The sequence below is a fragment of the Crinia signifera genome, chromosome 7, assembly GCF_055691185.1.
Source record: "Crinia signifera chromosome 7, ASM5569118v1, whole genome shotgun sequence".
NCBI classification, from domain to species: Eukaryota; Metazoa; Chordata; class Amphibia; order Anura; family Myobatrachidae; genus Crinia; species Crinia signifera.
Genome location: NC_139223.1, coordinates 151,835,314 through 151,850,010, shown reverse-complemented (window position 1 = coordinate 151,850,010; position 14,697 = coordinate 151,835,314). Strand labels below are relative to the sequence as shown.

The 14,697-nt window shown below is 46.1% G+C and overlaps 1 protein-coding gene across 1 annotated transcript in view; it reads right to left on the bottom strand.

Annotated features, from left to right (window-relative positions):
* Nucleotides 1-10,737: 10,737 nt before the first annotated feature.
* LOC146020677 (lymphocyte antigen 75-like) overlaps nucleotides 10,738-14,697 on the bottom strand; it is a 341,840-nt gene continuing 337,880 nt past the window's right edge. The window contains exons 58-59 of the mRNA XM_083153965.1: nucleotides 13,168-13,335; nucleotides 10,738-13,081 (exon numbers count right to left, since the gene is read on the bottom strand). Coding sequence (XP_083010091.1) covers nucleotides 12,915-13,081; nucleotides 13,168-13,335 — 335 coding nt within the window. The 3' untranslated portion in view covers nucleotides 10,738-12,914. The remainder of the gene's footprint in view (nucleotides 13,082-13,167; nucleotides 13,336-14,697) is intronic.

The window sequence follows — 14,697 nt, the reverse complement described above, 5'->3', positions numbered from 1 at the left end:
CCCAGTGCTGGGGCCTTTGTTAGGCTCACCTTTAGTTCCTCGAAAGCCAGCTCAGATTCCTCAGTATGAGAGACCCGATCAGGCTTAGTTGAGGAAACCATCTCTTGCAGTGGTAATGCCAGAATAGAGAATCCTGGGATCCAATTGCGACAGTATCCACACATGCCTAAGAACGTACGGATCTGATGTTGGGTCTGTGGCAGTACCATGTTCTGAATCGCTTGGATTCTGTCGTCGGTGAGGTGTCTCAGTCCTTGGGTAAGGCAGTGACCCAGATACTTAACCCTGATCTGGCATAATTGTAGTTTATCCTTTGATACTTTATGTCCTGTCTCTGAGAGATGCATCAGTAGCTGTCTAGTGTCATCCACTGATGACTCCAGTGACTCAGAACACAACAATAAGTCGTCGACATATTGTATCAGTATCGAACCGCTCATGGGTTGAAAGGATTGCAGACAATCATGCAAGGCCTGGGAGAAGATGCTGGGGCTGTCTATGAACCCTTGGGGGAGTCGTGTCCAGGTATACTGTACTCCTCTGTAAGTAAAGGCGAACAGATACTGGCTGTCAGGATGCAAAGGGACGGAGAAGAATGCTGAACACAAGTCAATGACTGTGAAATGGGTACAGTGAGGTGGGATTTGCATGAGGATGACAGCTGGGTTAGGCACTACGGGGAATTGGCTCTCAACTACCTTGTTTACCCCTCTCAAATCCTGCACTAGTCTGTAGCCCCTCCCCCCGCTCTTTTTCACAGGAAAAATGGGACTATTGGCCGTGCTGGAAGTTCTAACTAGGATTTCCTGTTGGAGCAATCGTTGGATCACTGGAAATATTCCTAGCTCAACTTCAGGTTTTAAAGGGTATTGCGGTATTTTTGGGGCTATCCTGCCTTCTTTTAAGCGGATTTCTACTGGAGCTACATTTGCCATCAGCCCAGCATCCTGTCCATCTTTAGTCCAAAGGGAACTCGGTATTTGTGCTGTAATTTCAGCTACCCTAGATGGATTTGATTCTACAACAGTGGAACACAACATTAGCCTCTGAGGACTATCCAGCATATCTTGCACTTCTTGTGTAAGATTTCTAGGAGTGTCCAGAAATACCCCATCGGGGGTGCAATAGATGACACATCCCATTTTGCAAAGTAAATCTCTACCCAGGAGGTTAGTCGGGGCCGCTGCAGCCAACAGAAAAGAGTGTTTGGTATGCAGAGGCCCGATTGTAACCTCCGCTGGTTTCGTCAGTGGGTAATGTTGTATTTTTCCTGTTACCCCAATTGCCGCTACTGATTGGTTAGTGAAACCCAAGTGAAGAGGAGTGTTGAGAACAGATCTGGCCGCCCCTGTATCAACCAAAAAGGTTTGTCTTACTCCAGCTATATCAACCTTCACCTGAGGTTCCTCTCCAAGGTGTTGTGTTAGTCTAACTGGCTGTAGGATACAGGTATGACCTGTTTCCTATGGTCTGACCTGGGTTGCCCTTAGCACAGTGTCAGCCATCAGATGGGGAGGAGGCATGTTGCGTGACCTGTCTGTCTCCTCCCATTGTCTAGGGGCTGGGTATCTCCGTGTCTCACCTTTGTGAGATTCCCATTCTCGCCTATGTGTTTGGTAACTCCTTGGGTTTCCTGACCTACATTGTGCTGCCATATGTCCCTCCTTATTGCAGTTGTAGCAAATAATGGGCTTTCTGCCTGTGTCCCTGGTGTTTCGTTGTTGGTATGCAACTTTGTTTGGGGCATTAGTAAGGGCTTGGATGCTAACCATCATTAGTTTCTCAGTTTGCAGTTCCTTGCGCTTTTTAATGTTGCGGTCGTGGTCCACAGCAGATTCCCGTAGGGCATCCACTGTCATTCCACGCCAATTTGGGAAAGAAGTTTGGACTCTGGTTCTCAGGTTTTCGCTAAGCCCTTCCACCAGCACAGAGACAATCAGCTCCCTCAGGTGGGGGTCGTCCTTAGGCTCGGAGACACCAGTGTACTTTGATACCGCCATCAAACCCCGGTTGAAATATTCGCTAGCTACTTCACCATCTTGTTGTTTGATAGTGAATATCTTGCTATATTCCACTGCTGCAGGAAAATACACTCCTAACTGTAAGTTAATCAGGCGTATATTTTCCTGGTTGATCTCATCATTTATCTCCTTGTCCACTTTCAATCCACTATCCTGAATGAATTTCGGGATGTCAATGTGAGTGGGGAGACAGGCCCTCAACATGATTCTCCAATCCTTGTTGGTGGGCTCATCAGAGTTTCCCAGATCCCTTACAAATTTCCGGCATAGAGCCAGATTTTTCCTAGGATCAGGGAAATCTGTAATGATGGACCGCAGCTCTAACCGTGTCCATGGGTTTAGCATGGTCATCTTTCTGGTAGGTATCACACCCTCTCTGTCTGCCTTACCATAGGGAACCTCCAGTGTGCGTACAGGGTATGTTTGTACCACATTCGCATTACTGGGACCTGCTTGGGAGTCATTTGTGTCTGCGCTGTGTGGTGCATCATTACCTGAGTCCAATACTATGCTGTTGGCATCAGCCGTCTCCTCCTCCTGTGCTGGGGCCTCAACAGCGGGTTGAGCTTTTCCCTCAATCATATTTATTGCATGAGAGACGGCCAGTGCCAACAGCTGCTCGTTTTCCTCTCGGGTTTCCTTGTAAGGGGATAAAACAGGGTACAAGTTAGTAACAGGTACATGATTACTTAGGTCTTTCTTATGAGACATTAACCCCTTCGGCACATATGGGGGTGGGGGAGCTGATTCTAGTGTGGCAGCGGTTGCATTTGCATTTTTATTGTGGCTGATTGCATCAGGTATTGCCAGACCTCTGGTTCCCCATTGTTTCTGTCCTTCCTTCTGCCACAATTTAAGAATATCTATATGCTTCACTCTCTCCTTACGACTGGAGAGTAGGCATATTTCATCTTTTACTGCCGATAAGATTTCTGGATCGAAGCTACCAACACTGGGAAATTCTAGCTTGCTGCCTTGTGTCATTTTTCTCCATTTATTTTGGTAAACAACTGCGAGTTCACCGTGCTTCCTGCACATAATAAAAGCAGCCGATCCTCTTGGCCGGCTTGCTTCCTCCCTATCCTGCACGTTATCACAGCGTGACCCGTTATTACCCATAGTTACAGGAATAAACGTTCACAGCTTAATAGATAATCGGTGGGTTATTACTTATCTGAGAGCTCCCCAACCACTCACTTCTCCACACAGCGACACTTCAACGCAATCAAGCGAAGAGCCCACAATGCGAGGTAACTTACTCAATCACCAAGTCTTTCAACTAGCAGCGAACTTCTAGCCAACTTGCTTGATGCGGCACAATTTTTCCAGGGTATAGCAAACTTATTTTCCTATACCCCCAAAAATCGGATTTCTAAAGTAGCTAATCGGAAACAAGTGCGTTCCGATATATCTTCTTGTACCCTCCTAGCGGAATTAATTCCACTGAAGGGGCAGTTCCTATGGGCACGTCGTCACGTGAACCCGGTCCTAACTGGACTGTCCTACACTGCGCTGAGTCGTGTCGTCACACACCCGTCCGCCTCAGTTATGTTTCACACTGGGCGCTAGTTACACCTTGGTCTTATGCTTATTTTTGAAATATTTCTGTACAGAAAATTTTCCCAGGCCGGTAGCTTTTCACTAGATTCTTATGCAGGTATAAATCCCTTATAATAAGCTATAGGAATCTATTAAAATAATGCTTGAGTTGCTTGCTTATGAGAAAATGAACAAAAAGAAAAACTTATTTTCTTTTATTAATCACCGCTTCATTCGCAGTATATTACTATACTGTTTAAATAAAGCTAGTGGTTTAATACTGTTCACTTCTTAATTCCCATGTGTGCTGCGTGTGCAGTACCAATGAACATCCACGTGTGTACGTGTGTTTGTTCACAGGCCGCCGATGAATCGGCCACCCACGTGCTCTATAGTGTATTTGCAAGGTTGCGCTCGGGTTTCGCTATACGCAGTAATAGCGTCTAAATGTGGAATAAGTCCCTTAACTCTGTCCGAGATTTACGTACCAAGATGCGAAATAAATCCCGCACTTAATCCGTAAATCGCGTACAAAGATGCGAAACTTTCCCGATGTGGGCACGTGCGCGCGCACCTTGCGTAATACACAATAGACGCTTTACGTTACTGCAAAAAGGCCCAGGACTTGTCGCCACGTGGCGGAGTCCCTGTTTTTGCGGTAACTAACAATAAACAATTATAGTTTTGCACAGAGGGGATCCTCTATGTACTATAATAAACACAGATTCCACGTGTGCGAACCTTATCGCACGTGGTACATATACTGTAATGAACAAGCAACTCAAGACACTATACCCCGTTAAACTACTTGTGGCAGGCAGAAGTACAGTTTACTACACACATAATATATGCTTTTAAACACGTGGCTTTCACTTATTGTGTCCCGGGTTTCAACGCTAGCACTTCCCGAACCCCGCACCGCCGCGGACCTGGCCTATCCAGCAATGGATAATACCTCCACCCTTTTGCTGGTATAGGTCGGGCCGCACGCCTGGTACTGAGTTCTGGAATGTGAAACGACCGGACGATGCCCCCAATTGTTAATGCTGATATGATATGACCAGGGAGACAATAAGTGGAAAGCGCAGGCTACGTAATGTGTCCGTAACCTGCTTACCCTTTATACCTAGCTACGTGCGAACAAAACGTAGCGCAGCGTAGCGTACCTTTTAATTGTATGTTATACACTTAAGAACCAATACCTTGATAAGAGATCCCTTCGCAGGACTTTGTCTCTAATTCTGCGAATATACTTTAAAGGACAGAGTCCGCAATGTACCTTATCGCTATTATGCGAATAACCAGACACGACCACTGAATAGAAGTAAGGAGGTTAGAACTCCATATAAAAGGTTGTATTAAAGTCCCTAATGGACAAAAGGGGGTTACAGAAATAAGAATAAACAGGTATAACAAGTGATACAATATACTAACAATGAATAACTAACAAACTCTGCTAAGGGGAAAGAATGCAATAATACAAAACACAATCAGCCAACAATACTACAAGGATAAATACCGTGAAATGCAACCGTTACCCGTCTCACTCTAGTATGCGAAGCGCCGTCCGGTCAGAGCTCACTATCGTTCAGGAATGAGCGATAGTCCGGTAGGAAGGTCCAGGGAAGTTAGTTGTGCCGAAGTGACCGAGCCTGCTCCGGGTCGCCTATCTTATAGGGTCAGAAAGGGGAGGTCAAAGGCCATTCTCATTGGTCAGAGATCATATGTCCGGTCCACTGTGATTGGAGGTTAGACGCTGTACCTGGTCTGACCAGGTGCAGGGGAGTGAACTTTAAGAGTCCTTTGTTCGGTGGTTTCGGCGTCAGCAAGGATAAGAACCGGTTTTATCTAGTTTCCTTTGTTAACTACTTTCAACAGAAACTGTCTCTGGATTATGGATTTTGTCCATAACTATCGGGCAATGTACATTGCGATATATTCGCAATGACCGGAATACCTCGCATAATGAGCTGAACGGAACGGTACTAAACACGATATAGACAGGTGTGTGCAGGGCTAACTAAGCTATGTGTGGCGTTCTAAACCTTTTAACTATATTTCATTTCGTGTAAGTGTGTTATTATGAATTTATATGTGATAGTATGTCTACTCTTCCGGTCCACATTGTCACGCATACTCGGGTATGGAAACTTTATTTGCGCAACTCTGCGAACCAAAATGGCGGCCATACTATCACAAAATGGCGTGTGTGTACCTAGACTTCCACAATTACTACCATACCTGGCTGACGCAACGACCACTGGCGCCGCTGATGGCTGCCTAGGCGCTGTGCAGCTCGGCAGGTACATGTTCCTTATGTGATAAATGTACTGTCCCTGCTTATATTGCTACCTACCTGGCTGCTGCAACGACCAGTGGCACCGCTGATGGCTGCCTAGGCGCTGTGCAGCTCGGCAGGTACATGTTCCTTATGTGATAAATGTACTGTCCCTGCTTATATTGCTACCTACCTGGCTGCTGCAACGACCAGTGGCGCCGCTGATGGCTGCCTAGGCGCTGTGCAGCTCGGCAGGTACATGTTCCTTATGTGATAAATGTACTGTCCCTGCTTATATTGCTACCTACCTGGCTGCTGCAACGACCAGTGGCGCCGCTGATGGCTGCCTAGGCGCTGTGCAGCTCGGTGTCATGTGATGTGATCCCCGCAAGTGATTTCTAAATGCTCTCAATGTAATGCGTATAATGTCTCAATGGAATGCATGTAATGTCCCCCCCATTTCATCCCTGCTTGATGCTGCACTGTAATCCACAAAAAATTCCTAGTGTGTGCAAGCACATATGGCCAATAAAGTTGATTCTGATTACATCTACAATGTCTAGCTCTACAGTCATATGGTTGACAGTCAAATGGTCGACAGGATCTAAAGGCAGAGCCGAAACTAGGTTTTTCACACACTTGGTGCCCTCCCCCCCCCCCCCCCCCCCAAAAAAAAATCCAATGCACATGGTAAAAAATGGTGGTCACATGATTCCCATGACATATGCCACATAAGTAGTGCCACTTACCCACATGCTCATTAGGGAAATCGTCAAGTCGGATGGCCGGTGTGGAAAGAGACAGGGTGGGACCATCCAGGATCCAGCAGCACTGCAGCCACAGTACAGACTCCGGTATGGCGCCACCAGGCTGCAAGCCTCAGCACCAATGTGACAGCCGGGCAGAGAGAGGTGGGCTGCCCGGCTGTATGAAATGTCATGCCGGGTTGCCACACAAAAGGAGCTTGCAGCACAGGAGCAAATCGGTGGTCCGCTCCTGATTGGCTTCTGGACCGGGAGGCCTCCTATTGGCTGGCGACCCGGCACGAAATTTCAAACAGCGGTGGACTTGCTCTGAAGACAGCCGGGCAGCCCACGTCTCTATGCCCGGCTGTCACACAATTTCTGTTCTGCCTCACGCTGAGGAGGTCAGTGTCCCGCTGTAACATTGACTGTCTCAGCTCAATATGCGCCACCCAATGCAGCGCCCGGTGCACGTGACCCCCCAGTTACGGCCCTGCTAAAGGTCGACAATCAAATGGTTGACAGGGTTCAATGGTCGACAGTGAAAAGGTTGACAGGGTCCAAAGGTCGACAGTGAAAAGGTTGACAGGGTCCAAAGGTCAACAGATAATAGGTCGTCAGGGTCAATAGTTCGACAGCCAAAATGTGGACATGGTCAAAAGGTCGACATTGAAAAGATTTTTCTGGTGTTTTTTTGTGTGTCTATGTCGACATAGGTCGACAGGAACACTGACTAAATGTAATGCATCCCCTCGGATGGCTCGCTGCGCTCGGCACACTATTATATTCTCTCTCCACTCCGTAGTGGATGGTAGGGCATGAAATACCGCCTGTCGGCATGTCGGCTCATAATATTGTAAAAAAACATGTACGGCGACCTGTTTTCATTTTGACCATGTCGACATTTTGTCGGACAACCTTTTTGTCTGTCGACCTTTGGACCCTGTCGACCATATGACTGTAGACCTAGACATTGTAGATCTAATATACCATAACCCCACCTTTGTCAATGTCTAACTAATGCATGTATAACATTTGGTGTCTACCTAATGACTGTGACTAGACGCTGTCTGTAGGACAGGCGCAGTACAGGAGGCACCGTGTCCGGGCAGAAGCAGAGTGATAGTGCAGGAAGAGGCTTGAGCGCCTCTTCAGTCCGGCGCCTCCCTGCACCGCAGGAGCCGCTGAGTGGGTAGCGCCGGCCCTGATACAAGCCCTTCTCACTCAGAGGTGCCGTAATCTGTTGGAGGTTGTCCTACTCCGCAAGAGCAAGAAACACTGAAGCTGTTGGATTTGCCACGAAAACATCAGTTGCACAATAATAAACATTTAAAATAATTCACTTCTGCTCCAGTTTTTATTAGTGAAAAGGGAGGGACAGATACTTGCTTGTTTGTAAACATCCTCACATTAAAAAGGGAAAATATATTGATTTATATAAAAGGAAACTAATACTAATAAAAAAATAGCCTTACCAGATGCACTCAGATTGTATTTCATTTGATGTAAGTTATTTAGATGCAGTTTCTTGCAGGACAAATGTGGATTATTTATTATCTCAGGTTAATTACGCAATAGTTTACAGGCATGCACACTGCGAGTGTGAACTACATGACTTTTATCCTGCATTTAAATGCCGGGAGCTGCGGCGAGGAACCCCCGCTCTCACTGCTAGGCAAATTCCAGGGTGAAGCAGTTCTACCCGGTAATTGCCTTTTAACATGTTTTTTTTTGGCAGTGAGAACGGGTCAACCCGTGTCTGTATACCTGGATCTCAAACATGGGTAAAAAGAAGGGTTGGTACTTATGTATTATCTGGGCACCCAATTTTTTGATTGTATGCCTTAACTTAAGGCATACAATCAGATGCGATGGACCCGATTTTTTCGGAAAAATCGGGTCGATCGCATAGAACCAAATCGCATGCGATGCGATGGACCTGATTTTTACATTGGATCCAATGTTAAATGGTCCCAGCGAGCCACCGAGCCCGAAGAGGGGACGCGGATTACTTAACATGTATTCCGCGTACGCTCGCCACGCTTCGGGCTCAGGGGCTCGCTGCGCTCGCCACACTATATAAAATCAACTCCATGCCCACTTGGATAGTGGGGGTATGAACAGGGTGGGTACACAAATAAAAAATGGGGTCTGGGGGGCATTTAACATTGGACCCAATGTAAAAATCGGGTCTCAGGGACCATTTAACATTGGATCCAATGTAAAAATCGGGTCCATCGCATCGCATGCGATCGACCCAATTTTTTCGACCCGATGAAAAAAAAAAAATCGGGCGCCCAGATATTACATAAGTACCGAAGGGTTTTTACCTGTGTATGAGATCCGGGAATACAGACACGATTGACCCGTTCACACTGCAAAAAAAAAAATTGTGTTAAAAGGCAAATTACCGGGAATTTGCCTGCAGTGAGAACAGGGTATAATAAATTGTTCAGACCAGTGCTGTGCGTAATTATTACAAACCCCAGTGCAAATACCAAGTGGGAAAGTATGAAGCTTGCAGAATAGAGTTAATTTGTATATATCTATATCTCTCTCTCTGTATACATAAACTGGTGATCTGGGGCAAAAATATCTTGATAGATTGGACAGTGTCTAGGTTCTTGATAAGGGCCCCCATGCAGCTTTTCAGATCGAAATAAATGAAAATAATGCTTTACTGTCAACATAAATAAAACAAGAACATCAATCAGCCTAGCCCTTATGACTGGTACTATTTCACTTCTTCGCCCCTTACTATCAAGCAGTGGGGGACTCATGGCTTGGTGCCAAGTACCTGCAGGACCACTTTGTCCAGTGTCCAGGGCCGCCTCCTTTGCAAGAAATGTCCTGGTGGTTTATGCAACTGCAGCCATGGATGCGATATTACTGCAGACTCAATATTGCCTGGGCCCCGCTGTTTTGTATGTTACTAGCGGTGCACCCAGCATGCTCCGTCTTTCTGTACTCCTAAGGCTCTTAGCGCCGGCACAGCAACATTGGAGACTAGATCCCGCCCCTTGCCCATCATCAGATCAGGAGACGGCCCTCAGCACATGTATAATAGAGGCAGAGCCCAGCCTCCAGTAATCACAGCTTAACTTTTCACACTGCCTACATGAGATTGACATCATGAGCTGGGGCCAGCCACACAACTCTCCTGCCAAACTGCACACAGGACCATTGGGAAAATATACGTTGTTGAGGCAATAATCATTGGTAGCCACTCTCTAAAGGTCCAGGATGATTTAGTTCCAGCTTATATGGACAGCGATGATGTGAAAATCGCTCAGTGCATACAGACTGAGCGATTTTCTCCCTGGCCAATTTTCACAAGGGTGAATGGCTTTCCATAGCAGGAAGCGATGGTGCTAATTATCAAATGCGCTATAACCAGTGTATAGTGGGGGTATGAAAAAGTCGGAGGACGCGTTCCGCTGCGCTCGCCACGCTTCGGGTTGACGTGGATAGTGGGGGGGGGGGGGGGGGTGCGTAAAACCTCTTTGTATGACATACAATCATATTATTGTATAGCTAATGTAATGGCATCGCACACCCTATAAAATCGCATGCGATTCGATCCCCTGGGGCACACAGTGCAGTAAATAAATTACATTAAAAAATCGCATCGCATGGCACTAAAATGGCCCATGCGATGCGATTTTCCTACGCAGAATAGCCCACTAAGCAAATAGCTTAGTGGGAGCCGTGCTAGGAAACAAGTACAAAAAAGTTTTGCTGCAGAGCAAATTTTCGATTATTCCCCATCTCTCGCTCTCTTGTTTTTGCCCTAAAATTTGGCACTTGGCGGTTCTGTGTGGACACGCCAAATTTCAGCTCACTATGGGGGGGGGGGGGGGGGGAGTCAATCATAGGTGAAGGTGGCTAATTGCCGTTATGGGAACATTTAAACGCTGGCAAGGGCAGCCCAATCCATACCCTTTGCTTCACCCCATTTACACAAAAGTACTGGCGGCTGTGGTTGGCGATAATTCAGCCGGATGAATCCACTTGCTCACAATTGAATTCCACTCTCTTTCCAGTAACTTTTCATGTGTAGCCCCCACCTCCTCCTCAGAGAGAATAATGGCAAAATGCTGTTATCTTGACCAACTGCTTATAATATATAATATAAAACAAGGCAGCACAGCGCGTATAGAATGTATTTGGCTTCAGACATTTATTTTTTCTTTTACATAAAATATTTCAGTAGCATGAACACAGTGCAAGCTGATCAGGGAAAGTATTAAATATAGTGCAAAACAAATATTCACAATACAACGTTTTACCTTAAACTGTATGTGACATATGAATAACCATGTTATGGAAAAAGCCTGCAAATCCCGCTCTATACAATAACGTCCAGAATAAGCTTTAGTCAGTGACCAAAATCCCTTTAGACGGTAAGAAGATGGCTACATTTTTGTGGAGGGTTTTTTTTAGGTTAAACTTGCAAAATAGACCATTACTGGTATACTCTGCTATATATCCTTTTTTTTGTTTGATACATATAGAACACACCTGTTATACTGTCTTCATAGGGCCACAGTTGGAGAGTCTTGGGTGTACAGCTGGTGCCCTCCACCAACATCACACACACCATGTGGTCAGATTTGAAAAAGGTCAATAGGAAAATGAGGCCCGGCCTAGACTATTGATGGTAAAGAGCAGCCCTCTGAGTCACTGGCTTCCTCCTGCATTATTGTCAGATTTCTTGTAACTTGTAAAACACCTGCTTATGTTATTACATATAGGCATATTTTTCTTTCATTTCATGCATTCTTTTAACTTCTTATATGCGGACTAATCGGTACTCTTTTGAAGGGTAGCGGGTCACCCTTGAGGGTCCGGAAGGTTATCAGGCTGATCTCAGCCACAGACAGAACACACACTGTAAAACAAAGATGGAAGGAGCTGCACAGCAGGAAATTGCTACTGAATACAAACTTTGTAAGCGTTTATTAGAAAGTAATGTCGAGAAAAATACACCTCCTGCATTTACGACTTGGCAGTTAATCACAGCCAGATAGGCAGCCCCAGGAGGAGTTTTTTTCTACCCTCTAGGACTGCCAGTCAGGATTGTGATAGCAGAGAGAACATTGCACCTGGGAAGCCTGACAGCCATACACAGCTTCTATGGGCTGCAACCCATGCAGTCCCTAGAGACATCCGGATTGCTAATTTGTGTACATGCGCGGTATCACAATCCCGTGCACATTTACAGGCCACACAAGATAGAAGCCACCACTGTTTGTATATATAGCAGGTTATTTTTTTTTCCATTAAATCCCTTAAAAGTAAACTTATTTTTTAACAAACTAATATAATTGTATAGTAATTTTTTTTACAAATGATCATTTATGTTGTAGTCCAATACCTGAGTCTGTAGTACATATATGTAATCCAATACAACCCTTTACATCCTTCCTTTGCTTTTAAAGTGAAAGGAAGTGATCAGCAAATACAACGGTTTTCTAGTTACACACAACCAGAAACAGCCCGTTACCCTTTAGACACTATTATAAAAAAATAAAATTAAAAAAAATGGTCTCCCTTTTACATTTCCCCAAGAGATATTTTGGGGGCCCTTAAAAACGTAACTTTGCAATGTGCACATGAACACTACTGTCTACAAAACAAAATCCATTGCATATTGCACTCTACTTGTGCTGTTTAATTGGCCATAACCCCAATTGTGAAACCCTATAAAATATTTCAATGCTATTTCAACACACACATATACACAGGGCTGCCATCAGAAATTGTGGGGCCCGGGACCACCAAAATAGGCAGGGCCCCCCCCTTACCACTTTTGTTAAAAATATATATTTTAGCTAGGCTCAAGCAGCAAGCCTGTAACAAATATTGAGTGGCTATTGAGTGCTGTCCCCTGCTTCTCCTGACTCAAACATGGCGGCTTACACTGCTATGGCGCGCACGGTGTAATGTCATTCACATCACGTGGTGGGGGCTCCACCTCCTGGCTGGTCTGCTGCCCATGGATGCTCTGGCCAGGGGGCTGACATGGTGTGGCAAGATGCACCGCCGCGGGGGCTGCTGTGTAGTGAAGGGGGTGCTTGCGGCCGCGTGGGCTCCGGGGAAAGTGCGGTCTGGGCCCTACCCTCTGTAAGAGCGACCAGGCCCTGAACAGCTGTCCCCATAGCACCCCCCTAATGGGGGAGGGGGGGGGAGAAATACCCTACTTGGTGGTAGGGAATACCCTTATTATTTGCAATCTTTACATATATCTGTCTCGCAGGGAAGTATTTAAAATCCACAACACTCAAACCAGTTAAAAGGTTCCTTCCATATGTGCAAATTAAAAATCCAGTTTTAGGAGTAGTCAATCATCGACTCCATCTGATCTTCTGTGCGGCGATACCGGACTGAAGAGAAGAAAAGGCTGTAGCGCGTCTTGTAAAGGTAGAAGAGAAGTCCGATGAGGAGGACAACGATTGTTAACACTGCAAGGCCAACTGCGAGCCCCGCACCAGTAGATTCTGGAATTACATCACAATGCATTAAATCCCAAATAAAAAGACACCGAAAAGTGACCTCTACAGCACATTAATTCAAGAGAACTTACTCAGAGGCATTTTGCAGACGACTCTTCCATGACCAGGCATACATGGAACCTTGTGCCATGTTCCAGTTTCAGGTAACAAAATGGCACATGAGCCGCTAGTTTCTCTCTGCACAGTGCTCCAGTTACTATATTGCATAGGAGATCCATTTAGTAATACTGCTTTCTGATCTGCAGGGATGGAAAACATTTCACTTTTGGTAGGATATTCGAATATAATAAATAAAATCATTAGTCATTAAATTAGCTGGACTGCTAAATATCTGTGGCCTATCATCAAGAGTGACTGAGGGTTCGGGGATGGAAAATACAGACATCCTGCCCTGTTACAAAAGAGGTTGGGCCCTTAGGGATTGGCTTGTCAAGCCTGACGTCACCAATCTGGGCAAAGAGAACCCCACCCATTTCCTACAATGAAATGACGGATGCTTCAAGTGCTTGACCGGTCTGACTTGTCGATATCTTTATTCTGGCGACAGCTTCATTCATGCTTATAGCAGAACTAATTTTGTGTCCGTGTGGGCTAGGATATGTCTCCAAGACTGACAGGGAAAAGATGGCAGTCCACCGTTCTGCCATCAGGAATGCAATTAGAACAGGACTAAGTGACCAACCTGTTGCTTGACACTTTGCCCAGGGAAGGCACAGTCAGGCAGACTCAGGTTTATTATCAGTGACCATATTTTTATAAGATCGTCCTAATGTTAATGTCCTTTATGATTCATGGATACTGTTTTACTTTATATGCAGTTTTTATGTCCCGAATGTCAGCCCGTCGGTTCCAAAAAAACCCGTCAAAATTCCCATGTCAACCTTTTGACTGTTGACCTTCACCATGTCAACCTAATGCTTGTGTCGACCTAACCCATGTCAACCTTCCTGCATGTTGACCTAGTGGTGTTGACCTTATGCTTGTCGACCTAGTGACCGTATACTACCCGATGCCACTACCTCTGCTGTCTCCCAACTAGGGATGCCAATCCCGGGACATTTTTTCAAACCCGGGAATCGGGATTGAAAAATTCTCAATCCCGAGATTGTCATCCCTAAAAGAAAACCGCCCCCCGTCCCCCACATTAACTTACTTGGGGGGAGCAGGTGGAGGCAGTCAGTGCTGGTGTGACATGTGCGGGTGTCTGCTGAGTGTCGTAGCTTCTGAAGTGGAGCCGGGAGCGGGCAGTGAGAAGGTTGTGGGTGTCTGCTGAGTGGCTGAAGTGGAGCCGGGAGTGGGCGGTGGCACAGCAGTGCGGCCTGCGCAGCGTGACCTATGACCCGTTCACACTGCGCAGGCCGTACGCCTGGTCGGGAGCAGCCCGGCATTGTCTGATTTTGGGGCCAAATCCTACTTCCAAACCGTACCTTCCTCTACACTGGTGCTTCTTTCCTCTCCCCATCAGTATCTCTGTCCCCTCCTTACATGCACCTCTGATCCCTTCACACCTGTCTATGCATTCCTCCACACTTATGAGTATGTCCACCTCAATGCCTGTGACTCTGAAACAACCACACCACCTTAGTCTCTGCTCCCTCACT